At 40.1% G+C, this 15,156-nt stretch overlaps 1 protein-coding gene across 1 annotated transcript; it reads right to left on the minus strand.

Annotated features, from left to right (window-relative positions):
• Window positions 1–907: 907 nt before the first annotated feature.
• On the minus strand, window positions 908–5,761 carry LOC147605471 (pentatricopeptide repeat-containing protein At2g03380, mitochondrial-like). The gene has a single exon (XM_086793154.1). It carries the CDS (start codon window positions 5,466–5,468, stop codon window positions 2,760–2,762), a length of 2,709 nt encoding a protein of 902 aa, XP_086649280.1. The 5' UTR covers window positions 5,469–5,761; the 3' UTR covers window positions 908–2,759.
• Window positions 5,762–15,156: the final 9,395 nt, after the last annotated feature.

The raw sequence follows: 15,156 nt of genomic DNA on the forward strand, positions 1-15,156 counted from the left end.
GTAATAACATCCAAATACAATGCCATGCCATGTCATGCAATGCAATGTATTGTCATAGCACATACATGCATTGACATGCAAAAGGATAATAAAGAGCAAAAAATGTCATGCAAACACAAAAATACAAATGTATAAAATAAACTCACATGCAATGCTATGCAAAGGCATGTGAAGATGAGGTGAGAGAGAGAGAGAGAGAGAGAGAGAGAGAGGGAGAAGGGTTGAAGATGAGTGTGAGAGAGGGAAGAAGAGATTATGCATAGGGAGGAGAGAGGGAGGGAAGTGGGTGGGAGAAGGAGAGAGAGAGGGAGGGTGGGAGAGTGAAAGGGAGGTAGGGAGGGTGAAATGAAAGAGAGAGAGAGAGAGAGAGAGGGGGGGGAGGGAAGAGGGAAGAGGGTGGAAGAAGGAGAGAGAGAGAGAGAGAGACGGTGGGGGGGAGAGAGAGAGAGAGAGAGAGAGAGAGAGAGAGACCTGCTATGTTTGTGAACACCCACCACCATTCTATTCCAATTGAAAAATTAGAGAGAGAGAGAGAGAGAGAGAGAGAGAGAGAGAGAGAGATGAATTACATCTAATTAAAGCTATATTGTAATATTATTGCATAGTACACTACTAGATATCGACGATGATGATGTCTTAAAATGTTTGGTGTTAAAAAATACCATAATACACATACTAAGAATTTAAAAATATAGCCAAGTTTTCTTATAGACCTTTTGCGTGGGCTTTTGAAACTATGCCTACGTTTAAAATATTATAATGCCTACCACAATAGATCAAGAAGCATGTTGATGTTAGCATGTTAGCTGCACTATATAAATTGTCCCTCTTTTGGACAAGTTACACTATATGGCTTGAGTGATAATATCTTAGGCCCATTGTTGATGCATAGATACACATTGCAAACATTGGAACCCAATATAATTCAGCACTAAAAATTAAAAGTAAACGCCTTGGAGTACGTCTCTCATGGGGAGTATGATATCTAAAAGTGTAACATACTCAAAAAGAGTAGATTCCTTGGAGCAACTCTCACATGTCAAGCACGAGCTTCTCACTGTCTTCATCTTCCTTTGTTTTGACTTCCATGTAAGATCCCACATTTTTGTACTTTTCTCTACCAGTTAGTGTTCCAAAGCTGACATGTAACTTAGAAGGCTCAGTTCTATGTGGCATGGAGACAATAGAGGTAGATTTGTGATACTCCCTGTGGCCAGCATCTACAAAGTAAGGTCCTTAAGTTTGGCCAGCATCTACAAAGTAAGGTCCTTAAGTTGGAACCTTGCTTGGTCTTTTTTTAGCCTCATTTACATCTTTAATCCTGTCCCATATTAATGAGTCAGTCACCCCATACTAGTCATTCATGGCACATATTTAAAGCTGATAGTCATTCATTTTAGCCCATCTTTTTGTTTTTTTCTATATTACTTATTTTTCTCCTTGTCTCGCCTATCATCTACTCAAGTCATTGTCGTCCTAATAGTGACATCCTCCTCAACACAAGGTAGGTGAGCTCCATATTCTTCTTGCTATGATTTAAATTTTGTCTCTCTACTCTTTCTTCTTGCTATGAAGTATTGTCATATGCGTGGCATAATGCCTTCCTCATTTCCTTCAACTCTGAGAATACGACACCATGTCTTGTTCAAATAATTATGCTATAGTTTCTCTCCATATTGTTCACAAGAGAGAAGCAATTGGATATGAATAATGATTTTAGTTGTGCTTATGTCCATATTTCTCATAAAACTGAGTATCTCATCATACCAAATATTATGTTGCATTCATCTGTGCTTTAATCCCCCTGAGTTCCTTATGTCCATATTTCTCATAAAACTGAGTATCTCATCATACCAAATATTATGTTGCATTCCTTTAAGGGCCCACACTGCTTGCCCAAAAGCCAGTGAGACCAAGTGATCCTGTACCCTATAATGAAAGAAGCCCATCTGCTGATTTGAGTCCAACCTACCCTGAGGGCTGGGCAGCTCCTGAAGTAATGCGAAACATCCTCTTTAAAGCTCCTGCATCTGGGACATTTGCCTCATGACAAGTTTCTCTGCTGTAGCTTTTGCCCTACACTGGCAAGGCACCCAACATTACCTTCCACAGAAAGGTCTTGGCTCTCACTGAAATGGACAGGTCCCACAGAATTTCCACCTTCCCTGCCACATTTCTAGATTCCATTTAATTTTCCAAACTTTGTTACAGTATGATACATTAATTCAGATTTGATGATGTGTCCATAGATTTCTTAAGTTTGGGAGCTGAGGAGAGGAATCCCCCCTGATTGGCCAGCACCAATCTTTCATTCAAGTGTTCATGTTCAATGTAGTAGAGATAGGTAGTATCTGTAGCTGCTCCAGGACTGCCTTTAGGAAGTCGATCAGAGCTAGCAATCCCAAACACGATGGCCAGCTGTCAGTCCTCTCTCCACCCAGGAGCATCCCATAAATCCAAGAACTGGACTAACCCTTTATTGTTCAACCTTCTTGTTGTCTTGAGGTTCACCTTTGCTAATGGAGGGTTGAAGATATGAGACCACCATATGTTATTGAAAGAGATGTCAATATGGACTTTGTTTGGTGCCAATAGAGCCAATTTCCTCTCCCACTTGCTTCCTTTCCTTACCTTCATGGCCGTAGGAAGTTATTGCTCCAGAACTACTGCGCACTTGAGACATCCACTATTTATGCCTTGTTAAAACATTGATACATCAAGGTAAGCTAGATTATCCTTGAAAATGCACTGACAAATTTTCAAGAATGGTGAATGCCTCTTAAATCTGATGCATATCCTCCCTCTTCACTTCTGCATGCTGCATAGATGTTTGACAGCATCACATATGGAGAAGCATTTTCTTCGTCAAGTTCAATCATGTGCTTTACGCCACATTCTCCTCTACCCATGTCAGGATGACCCCTACAGGCACTGAGCAAAGCCATCCAAGTTACAGAAGTCGGCTGAAATGGCATCTTACTGATGAAGTCCTCCGCCTGTTCCATCAATCCAGATCGTGCAAACATGTGGATCATGCAATGATAATGCTCTGTTGTTGGTGTCATGCCATGGTCTGATGTAAGGGAAGCGAAGTGATGCTGACCCTCACCTACAAGGCCAGCATGGCCACATGCAGAAAGGACACCGACATAAGTAACCTTATCGGGTGAACACCCTCTCCCCAGCATTTGTTCAAAAAGTTTGAGAGCCATCTTTGAATGGCCATGCTGGGCAAACGCCCCAATAATTGTATTCCAAGAAACAACATCCCACTCAAGCATCTGATCAAACAACTTATGTGCATCCTCTAGCCTCCCACACTTACCATACATGTTGATGACAGCATTTCCAACATCAAGATCAAGATCAAACCCACTGTGAATTGCCAGTGTATGCATACCTTTCCCTTTACTTAAGGTTGCCTCATTTGCACATGCATCCAGGATGCTAACAAATGTAGCCTTATTGGGAGCAACTCCCTTCAATCGCATTTGTTCAAAGAATTCAAGAGCCTCATTGGCACAGCCAAAATGAGAGTAGGCTGCAATCATGGTATTCCATGAAATCACATTCTGCTCTTCCATTTCATCAAAAGTTCTCCTTGCATCCTCTTGGCTACCACACTTGCCATACATGTTTACAACAGCTGTCATGAGCACGACATCTTGATGGAATTTGCTGTTTGCAATAGAAATATGTATCCTTTTCCCCTCCACCAAAGCAGCCTCACTAGCACATGAGGAGAGAATGCTGACGAAGGTTACCCTGTTAGGGGTCATCCCTTCCTGCTGCATTTGGTCATATAAGAGCAGGGCTTCCTTGTCATGACCATGCTGGGCACATGCTGTGATCAAGGCAGTCCATGAGACCACATTCCGCTCTGGCATTTTATCAAAAATGTCACGTGCATCATCCACTTTGCCGCACTTACCATACATATTGATGAGGGCTGTTGCCAAAAATGAATCTGACTCCAGTCCATTGCCAATAATAAGACCATGCACCCATTTCCCTTCACCTAAAGCAGCCTGACTGGCACATGCATCAACAATGCTCCAGAAGGTAACCTTGTCTGGAGATACACCCTCCCTCTGCATCTGTTCAAAAAGTTGAATTGCTTCCTTGCTATTGCCATGTTGGACATATGATGCAATCATGGCAGTCCAGGAAAGCAAATTCTGCTCCTCCATTTTGTCAAAAATGCAGCGAGCCTCTTTTATGGCACCACACTTTCCATACATGTTAACCAGTGCTGTTGCCACAACAATATTGGATTGCAAGTCATCATTCATGGTAGCAGCATGCACCTGCTTTCCAATTGCCAGTGCTGTTTGACAAGCACAAGCATCAAAAATGCTGCCATAAGTAACTTTGTCAGGTAACACTCCTTCCAACAACATTCTATTGAAGAGTTCAAGGGCCTCATCAGCATGTCCTTGATGTGAATACCCTGCAATCATGGAAGTCCATAGGACTGTGTTCCGTTCTGGCATGCATTCAAATACCCTGAGTGCATCTTCAAGGCTGCCGCATTTTCCATACATGTTAACAAGGCCGGTTGCCAAGACAACCTCTGATTCTAGACCACTACCGACAATATACGCATGCACCCGTTTGCCTTCAATCAGCCACTCCTGGATGGCACATGCATCAAGAATGCTGATGAATGTGACCTTGTTTGGGATCACTGCCTCCTGTTGCATTTGGATGTATAACAGAAGGGCATCTTTGCCATTTCCATGCTGTGCGTATGATAAAATCATGCCAGTCCAAGAGACAACGTTCCGATCGAGCGTCTGGTCAAACAGCCTTCTAGCATCTACTAGACTGCTGCATCTGCCGTACATATTGACAAGGGCATTGTGGACGGCTACATTCAATTGAATTCCACTGCCGATCAGTTGGGCGTGAGTGTGCTTGCCGTCCATCAGAGAAGCTTTCCTTGCACATGCAGAGATAACAGTGGCAAAGATGAATTCATTTGGCAGCAAGCCCTCACATTGCATTTGGTGGAACACATGTATGGCATGCTCATGTCGGCCATCCCTCGCATATGCTGTGATCAAGAAGTTCCATGAAAACCTGTTTTTATGGTGCATACTGAGAAAACATTCATGCACATCCGTGGGGGATCCACAGTTAACATACATCTGAAGGAGAAGGTTACCTAAGAGGAGGTTTCTGTGGAGTCCCCTTTTCATGAGGTGGGAATGGAGTCTCTTGCCTTCCATTAAAGCTTTTGCAAGGCCACATTTTCTCAAAAGCGAGGCTAGGGTTTGGAAATCTACCTGGACAGAAGGATGATGATGATGATCAAGCAGGTCTATGATTTCCTTCAATGAGTTTTGGCAAGCGCTGCTGTCAAGCTTCCTTTGTATACCTATGCCCATGCTCTGCTTCCCATTCGGTGCAGAACTGATTTCTGAAGAAACTTTAGGGACTGCGTCGTCCGTTTCCATGTTCTGCATAGCTTTCCGTGCAGAGAAACTGACATGCAGAAACCCTAGGGGGATGGTGAGCAGAAAACCAGCTTGTTTTCTGTGCGCTCTACAGGCAAAAACTCTCCACAGATTTGCGCAGGATCTTTAAAACCAATTCACCATCTGATCGAGATGGATATGTGGACATCGCACGCCATAGTCACAACTTGGGATGCATGCTCATGCATATTTCAAATTGCCTACGTGCCTCGATGCATCCCTTGAACTTGCTGCCATTGGCAACAAGTTGGCTACACCTCTCATCTCTTTAGGCCAGTGGGTGCCATTGGCAACAAGTTGGCTACACCTCTCATCTCTTTAGGCGAGTGGGCGGCATCGAACCCGAGGTTTTCGGTGAGTAGCCGAGCTGGAACTCGCGCTTCCATTGGCAACAAGTTTTCGGGTGATTTGCTACACCTCTCAACTCTTTAGGCCAGGGGACGCATCGAACGCAGTCTTTTTGCGAACCCTTTGATTTTAGAGGGATGCATTTTTTGTTGAGATAATAAGCATGTATGTTTTCAAATTTAGGGGGTGGTTGACTTATCTGAGTGTTGTCGTGTGAATTGAAAGGAGGAGAGAATCACTTCGATATTGGTTAGTACACATCTCCAAAGTAACACCGCCCAATCCCATTAGACACACACCTTCACACAACCATATCCACACCATCAAGCATATGCTCATGTCAATGGATACCCAAGTTTGCACATCCATCCCCTTGGTTCATCTCAACAGGACATATTTACACATAACAACCTTGATCTAGATAATCTTTATACACAATCATATTGACAAGCCGATTAGCACTTGCTTGCATTGAAGATGCGCTCTCATGAATGCCACAATAACTAGTACAATTTACACTTGTTTTGCTACACTTTAAACATTCACTTGCATTTGTTTGACCAACACCATGAAGACTTTGGAATATTTAAATGATTATTTAAATATGGCTTACAATATCCATGGTCTTGATACCTTTGAGGTTATTTAACTCCCAAGCTTGAATACATCAAAGAAGAGGCCATAAAAGAAACCTATGTTGAGGAAGTTGAGGAGGGTGATGGAAAAGTTTGGATAAGGGCAAGTGTAGCAGAAGTAGGCAAGGCATTCAGTGAAGAACGTGATGGTAATGAGGGAGATGGTCTGCTTAATGTAAAACCGAACCATCTTTTGGTGTTAACTGCCGCCTAAACACACAGCTTCTTTTCTCGCATTCATGATCCCTCCCTTCTTGGCGGCGCTCTCTCCTTGGTCATGGAAGTCGCCACCAACCAAGGGCTCTTTTTATGCAACCTTCCTTTTAGCTGATATACCAATGCACCCCATCAGTCGTCCCTCTCTCCTTGTTCCTCAAAGGCTCCTTCATCGCCTTCATGTTGTTTACATGCATTAAACATATTCAATTGGCCACCTTACACAAAAATCCCTGCCTTTGCTATTTACACCAAGTGAGCCCCTCCTAAGAGCTTGTTCACACAACACTTATTTTAGCCATTATCAAAACTACATGGCCTTAAACAAATCATTTTGGATGGTTGCCCTTGTACCTTCAAGAGAGGATGACCCTTGGCAAAAATGTCTTTTACAAACCATATTCTTACAATCATACCATTGCAAGAATCTACTATTCAAGATAACAATCCCAAATGCATTATTGACAAACCTAGGATAGGCTAGCAACCCTCATCCACACACACACATGCTCCAAGCAGCACTTATGTACACTCTACAAAAGACTTGTTGGCATAGAAAATAAATCCCTAAATCTTAGCCCACCTCTTCGCCTTGAAAAACCATCCCTTACAAACAAACACCCAGATACCATCACCAACCTACATAGCCATCCAAAAGAACACATTAACATTAGCATAACAACGAAACTTCATCCTTGAAACTTGAATAAGACCATCATGTCTTTGTGAAACTCTCTCATAGATCACCACCTAGCCTCATCACACTGAGACCTCCAGAACGTCCACAATGTCCCTATTATTCCCATAAGCAAAACCAATCCTCCCCATGGAGACCAACCAAAACACAAAAGTCCTTGTCAATGATCTATCCCAAGAATTCTCCAAGCTTCATCAATGAAGCCAACAAAACATAGGTACCCCTGCAACACCTCCATGCGATCATTGAATATGAGTAGAACTACCAAGCCTCATCCCTAAGACTTTCAATGAAACTCTTGCATAAATCATCACCTAGACTCATTTCTGACACCTCTAGAATGGCCATCATGTCCTTCTCATGGTCACTGACCAAGTATCAATCCAAACTCTTCTCAGAGATCACTAGAACACCTCGTGTGTCCCTATTGTACTTGCCAAGAAATGCAAACCAAGCCTCTAAGACCAACTGGAACATAAGCATCCCTGTAATGATCTATCTCAAGGACCCATTAAAGCTTCATCACTAAAACCGCCAGAACATAGGCCACCCTATAACTCCTACTCCAACACCAAGCATACATACCATTACATCACCCAATCACCAACTATCTCTCATCACTCACAAGGCATGCACATGATCGACATCTCATATGCAACTCCCAAGCTTCCCACATCCAATCTAAACAAAACAAAGTAATAAAAAATATTATAAAATGAATAAACAACCCATCTGTACATTGTACGAGAGCTTCATGCTACCTATGTAGATGGCTTTAATGTGACCAAACCAAGAAGGAAGCTCATGGCACCTCAAAACATTATACAAGATCTTGAATGCATTCCATTTTCCATTGATGCACTCTACTCTCACTGATTCAAGTGTAATGCTAGCACATGCAACCCATGGTTCAATGATCAACACTCATATTAATTACAAAGTCAATGAGTACCCTGCATCTCCACCAGAAATGGATGTGTGGGGGAAAAGGTATATCATACGAAGGGCTTCACATCCATTTGCAAAGGGGCATTGAACATGGCTGGTTGATTTATCTGATTGTTGTCATGTGAATTGAAAGAAGGAGAGAATCAACTGGATATTGGTCACACACACCTCTAAAGGAACACCACCCAATCCCACTAATGCACACCTTCACAACCATATATCCACCGTCAAGAAATACCCTTTGCCTTGTTACACATGCCATTTCAATGGATACCCTTTGCCTTGTTACATATGCCATTTCAATGGATACCCAAGTGTGCACATCCATCCCCTTGGTTCATCTCAACAGGGCATATTTACACATAACATCCTTGATCTAGATAATCTTTATACACAGTCATATTGCATAAACTGATAAGCACATAATGGCCTTTCTTGAATTGAAGGCGTCCATTGAATATGCCCTCTCATTAATGCCACAATCACTAGTGTAATTTACACATGTTGTGCTTGTATTCATGCACTTTAAACATTCACTTGCATTTGTTTGAACAACACATGGAGACTTTGTAATTCATTTAAATATGGCTTACAATATCCATGGTTTTGATATCTTTGAGGTTATTCAACTCCCAAGCTTGAATACATCAATGGAGAGGCCATAAGAGCCACACTGCCTCAAGCTTTGCAGCTCGACGTAAATGCTAACCCTCAAGCCTCTGCAATTATTTACATTGAGAAGGTCTTCATGTCACCTCTATAGCCACGTGACACTCTCCAGTTGATGCGTGGGTTCCCTAACTCTCGTCTGTCTCAAGCTTCATCTTTTTGCCTTCCTTTTAACTAATATACCACCCTTAAATTTCTCTCTCCTTTACCTTTGAAGACACGTATGTGTGCACTATGCCCATGCATCCCTCAAAGGCTCTTTCACTGCCTTCATGTTGTTCACCTGCCTTAAATAGATTCAATTGGCCACCTTACACAAAATCCATTTACACCAAGTGAGCCCCAACTAAGAGCTTGTTCACACACAGCTTAAGCCATTATCAAAGCTACATGACCTTGAATAAGAAGTTTCTTGTATGTATTGAAATACCTACTATATTGAATAAGAAGCTCCTTGTATGAATTGAAATACCTACTATATTGGATGGTTTCCCTTGTGCAGTAACCTTCAAGAGAGGATGACCCTTGGCAGATAACAAGTGTCTCTTACTAACCATATCCTTACAATCATACCATTGCATATGTTAACTGAAATTCCCATTATTTTGGATGGTTTTGCTTGTGCAGTAACCTTCAAGAGAGGACCACCATTGGCAAATAACAAGTGTCTTTATATTTAATTTCAACCCGTTTTCCACCTTTTTCTTTCATTTCCTGTCACTTAGGATTAAATACACCTTTCCATCAGCTTGGCAACGATGATACCATTGTATCCATTATTCAAGCTAACAATCACAAATGCATTATTGATAAACCTAGGATAGGCACTGCGACCCTCATCCATACACACACATGCTCCAAGCATCACTTATGTACACTACAAACCTAACATGCCTCTGCTTTAAACCTTACAAATCTTTAACCCAATACACCTACTAGTTCAAAACTATGTCCCATAAATATTTTACATAATTGGATCTTTCTATATGGTTTTCCAAATCAATTTATTTCCTTAAATTTGCACCCTCGAGATTCCCCCAAAATCATCCAAATTTAATTCTCTTTACATCCTTGAATCACAGAGGACCTATATAATACGATTCTAGGGTTAGCCCAAAACTTTATGTAAAGAAAGCCTTTTAAATGCTTTCCCAGCATTCTTGACATAAAACAGTCATTTAAAAACATGTCATAAATACAGTTTCTATAACGAACTCTTGTCTTTCCATATTGTTCCACATCAATCCTCATTTATTTTATATGTATTTCCATTCTCATCACATCATTTTCCATCTCATCACATCTTTTCTCATTTATCCGCATCAGATCTCATCCACTCGCATCTACCCATATCCGCATCAGATCTCATCCATTCGTATCTACCCATATCCGCATCATCAGATCTCATCCACTCGCATCTACCCATATCCACATCTTATCATATCATATTCGTTCACATCACACATCACTTCTATCTCCATTTACATCATATCACATTCATTCATATACATCACATACATTTATAATAACCATCCCATCACATACATTCTATCCACATTATAGATCTCATCCACTCGCATCTACCCATATCCGCATCAAATCTCATCCACTCGCATCTAGCCATATCCACATCTTATCACATCATATTTGTTCACATCACACATCACTTCTATCTCCATTTACATCATATCACATCACCTCTATTCACATCACATCCATCCATCCATTCATTCACATCTCATCACATCTATTCACCTCACATCTCATCACCTCATCACCTCTATTCACATCACACCAATTCTTTATGCATCTATTTATGCATAAAAATCAATTTTAATAAGAATAACATTTTTGAAATAAAAATAATTCCTTTATGCATCTTTCTATGCATAAAAATCAATTTTAATGAGAATAACACTTAATAAAAATAATTCCTTTATGCATCTTTCTATGCATAAAATCAATTTTAATGAGAATAACACTTTTGTAATAAAAATAATTCCTTCATGCATCTTTCTATGCATAAAATCAATTTTAATGATTAATATTAGTGATATCCATGCATATTCATAGGTGAATATGTACATGGAATAAATTAGAATATTTCTTTTAGAATGCACAAATGGTGGGAATTACTCTTTTAGAATAACATAAAAACAAACTTTCTTTTCCACAAAATTCTGGAAAATTAATCCAGTTGCTCGAAGATTATTTTAATGGTTTGCCACATCAATTTTATTAACGGTGTAAAGAGAAGTAAATTGTGTGGTTCATGTTGACTCATCATTGATACTATGGTTTCATTAAAAGATTGTTTTAAAGACAACTGAATCTGTGAAAAAGGCAATTTCATACTGACCATTTCTCATTTTTATCATTCTAATTTCAACTTAAATTAACCCCAATTAGATGTATAGGACTCTAATCTACACAATTTCATACTGACCATTTCTCATTTTTATCATTCTAATTTCAACTTAAATTAACCCCAATTAGATGTATAGGACTCTAATCTACACAATTTTCAATTTTCAAGAGAGTAAACAATAAGAAAAGTTTAATTAATCTATTTGTTAATCATTCTAGGATAAAGAAAGGCTGAAATGTAAAAAAGAGAAGGGGGGTGGCCTTTTCATCAAGGCATAGCATTAGAATTTACTTCAATCATAAAACAAGAAAATCAAGAAAACCATATATTTAAAATTAAAAAGTAAGAAAAATTTAGCTTACATGGAGTTGTAAGCTTTCCTTTGGCTTGAGGGATTGAGGGTTCTACTCTTGTTTGAAGCAAGAGTGGCCACCAATTACTTTGGAGAGGATTAAGCCAAAAACAATTGAATTATCAAGAAAATTCAATGTAAATGGCTATAGGTAGGAGTAGAGTAACAGTGCATAAACACCATTAAGATTTTACAAAGGGGGAGGCTTCTATTTATGGGAAAAAGCAAGCCTCTAACCAAGCAAACTCATTCTAAAATTTTCCATATCAGTTTGGTGAATTTTTGACCATTTTTGGGTCAGTTTAGCTTACTTTTTGGATCTAGTTGAAACAGGAGAGAGGAGAGATAAAAATATCTCATTATTTTTTAGTTTAAAACTCCTCCACACATGTGAAATAGGTGCCTTCTTCATGAGGGGAGATCCCCACACTAAGGTGTCAAAAATGCATCATTTCCTCTAAATATCTCTTAATTTTTAACTAATAAACCTTGTACTCATTCAACTCTTCATCTTATGTGAGCATTTACTCACTTTTGGGGGTTTTTCTTTTATTCTTCAATTTATCTCCTCCCTACATTTGGATTAATCTTATTGGTCCATAGGAATCTTAATTGGACCATAATCCAAAAATTTCTAAAAATTTGGACCCTTAGGCTAAGGTCATACCTATTTTCAATTAATTCCAATTGCACATTGGAAAGTTCTTTTTGAATTTTTGTTTCAAGGGAAACCATTTTAGACACTAGGAGGATTTTTATATCCAAGAATAACTCAATTTTGAATTACCTCTCTCTAGATATTTTCTCTCTCTAGGCCAAAACAGGGTAAAACATGATCTTTCTTTTATTTCAGAGAGGGGAATAATTACAAGATCAGAAGGGGAGATTCTTACACCTGCACACCTCAAAAGTTGGAGGGAGGAATCTTACATCCTACCCCACTTAAAAAACACGAGATGTCCTCATCTCGTAACTAGAGGACAACTCTTTCCCTTAAGATGATCCAACTGATTCTGGGGTTCCTTATAGTCTGGTGAACCCAACAGAATCTTGAGATAAAGATCCCTTATATAGAACTCATCATCAGATAACAATTCCTTTAGAACATATCATTTATATCTTTAACACAATAATGGTCCATTAGACCGAAATTTCCATCTGAACAGTCCTCCATGGGAATTTCAATTATACAGATTTTTAATTTGTCATCCCTTAACTTGATCCACTGGATCAAGTGTTAGCAGTAGCAATTTGTTAGCACAATCCACTAATCTCATAGTGATTTGCTGAAGTCATTATCGTCATTCCAGTTATTACGAACATCATCACAGGGACTCGTCCCTTTCATCCTCATTGTGGTTTTGCTCAGCTTAACGCTTTTCAACCAAAACTCAAGAATCATCGTTTTTCAATCAGAATCCAAATCAACTCATCAGTTCTCAACCAGAATTTTAAAATCATATCAACCACATTCGAATTCATCATCTGGATAGCATTTTTGCTTATCATTTCAAGATCTTAGATTTACTCGTATATATTTCCAGTAAAGAGCTGCAGTTATACCCTCGGTATATACGGGTAGTCACGGTCCTTGGAACTATAAGGTAAATACCATCATGTCTAGGCCTCAAACAAGTCAGGGATTCCATGCAATTGTGGTACTTCCATCTGAAGACCCAATTACTAATTTATGAATTTCAGTCTGAATATCAATTTGTATGAATTTCATCACACATTTCCAAATTTTTACTATTACTTCATAATTTTTTGACATTTTTGGCTTCTCAGTTGATCCACTTTAGCCAAATCGCTCTGATACCAGCTAAAAGATCCCTATCCCCACCGCGCAACGAATTTAGGGATGCTGGCAACGAAAGTAGTACTTCTAGCGCGAGGCAGGGTCCCTCACACGGAGCCTCGCCCACAGATATCCGGACAAGAGACTAATCCCTCGGTTCTTCCAAAACGGAACCCGGAAAAACTTCCCTTGCCAGGAAAGCACAGGCAATTCCTCCAAGATATTTTTACTCTAACGTAGTCAAAAGCCTTAACTAACTGAAGTGATCTGACCGAACCCATAGTATCATAGTCAGATCAAGGAAACGACTTGCACTTGGATCATAAAGACCAACACTTTTTTCCTCATTGAGAGGCACAGCCATTGATTCTTTTCCATAGAACAATTTTTATCCGGGTTTTACTTCATCTATCGTACCATAACAGAATTGAGTCTCAATTTTAGAAGGGATCCATCAGTCCAGCCTAATCCCTTCAGTCCCGTGGATTAGCCAACCGCCCAACCACTGTAGTGATGGGATCCAATTAGGAATTTGGTTAGGTTTTGTCCCGGGTACCAGGGAAAAGAGTTCCAGGCCCCCTAGCCGGATATTCATGCAAACTTAAAACTAGTCACACCACTTACACACCCAATATGAAATTGCCTTTTTCACAGAATCAGCTATCTTTAAAACAATCATTTAATGAAACCATAGTGTCACTAATCATAATCCTCCAAAATCTTCAGTTGAATCCTAATTTCCAATCATTCCTTCATCGGTGTACCTATGGCATCATTGGCAACCAGAACGCTCACCACCTGTCCACTCAGGAGCCTTTTCGATAGTTCCTAGCTCATAGTACCCGGCAATATATTCACTAATCATAATCCTCCAAAATCTCTGGTTGAATCCTAATTTCCAATCATTCCTTCATCGATGTACCTATGGCATCATTGGCAACCAGAACGCTCACCACCTGTCCACAGGGGCCTTTTCGATAGTTCCTAGCTCATAGTACTCGGCAATATATTCACTTATAAAAATCCAGATGGACTCTCCGTTGAAGATCAGCAAGATCAACCAACAGATCCATATAAAAGAGCCATGGACTCATCCGTTGAGGACCAGCAAGGTCAATCAACCAACATATCCATAGAAAAGAGCCATGGACTCATCCGTTGAGGACCAGCAAAGTCAATCAATCAGATCCATGCCTGAATTCAAAAAACAACTCTTACTCCTTGTTCCATTATCTTCCACGATGCACACGTGGGTATCGTCGGTGACCCAGAGCCCAAGCACTGTATGGTCAGCACCCTCTAAGATCCTTCGGAGGTGACCTAGCGCTTCACTCATAGGCCACTTCCTTCGTCCCTCATCCACCGCATTGGAAGCTCACCATTTAATCGAACTGAAGCTGGTCTCAAGACTTCGGCCGACCTTGCTATGCGAGACATCCTCCATTAACTCTCTGTCAACTGTTGCAACTTTATCAGATTAGGTCTCCACGACCTCATTCACAAGACGGTCAAAATGCTTCCCCAGCACTCTTGACATAAAACAGCCATTTAAAAACATGTCATAAATATAGTTTCTATAACGAACTCTTGTCTTTCCATATTGTTCCACATCAATCCTCATTTATTTCATATGTATTCTCATTCT

The sequence above is a fragment of the Cibotium barometz genome, chromosome 59 (assembly GCF_041138505.1).
Source record: "Cibotium barometz isolate CiBa-2024 chromosome 59, ASM4113850v1, whole genome shotgun sequence".
NCBI lineage: Eukaryota > Viridiplantae > Streptophyta > Polypodiopsida > Cyatheales > Cibotiaceae > Cibotium > Cibotium barometz.

Excerpts from the sequence above, each read along its gene's own strand:
- LOC147605471 (XM_086793154.1), bottom strand. The coding sequence starts at position 5,468 with ATGCAGAACATGGAAACGGACGACGCAGTCCCTAAAGTTTCTTCAGAA.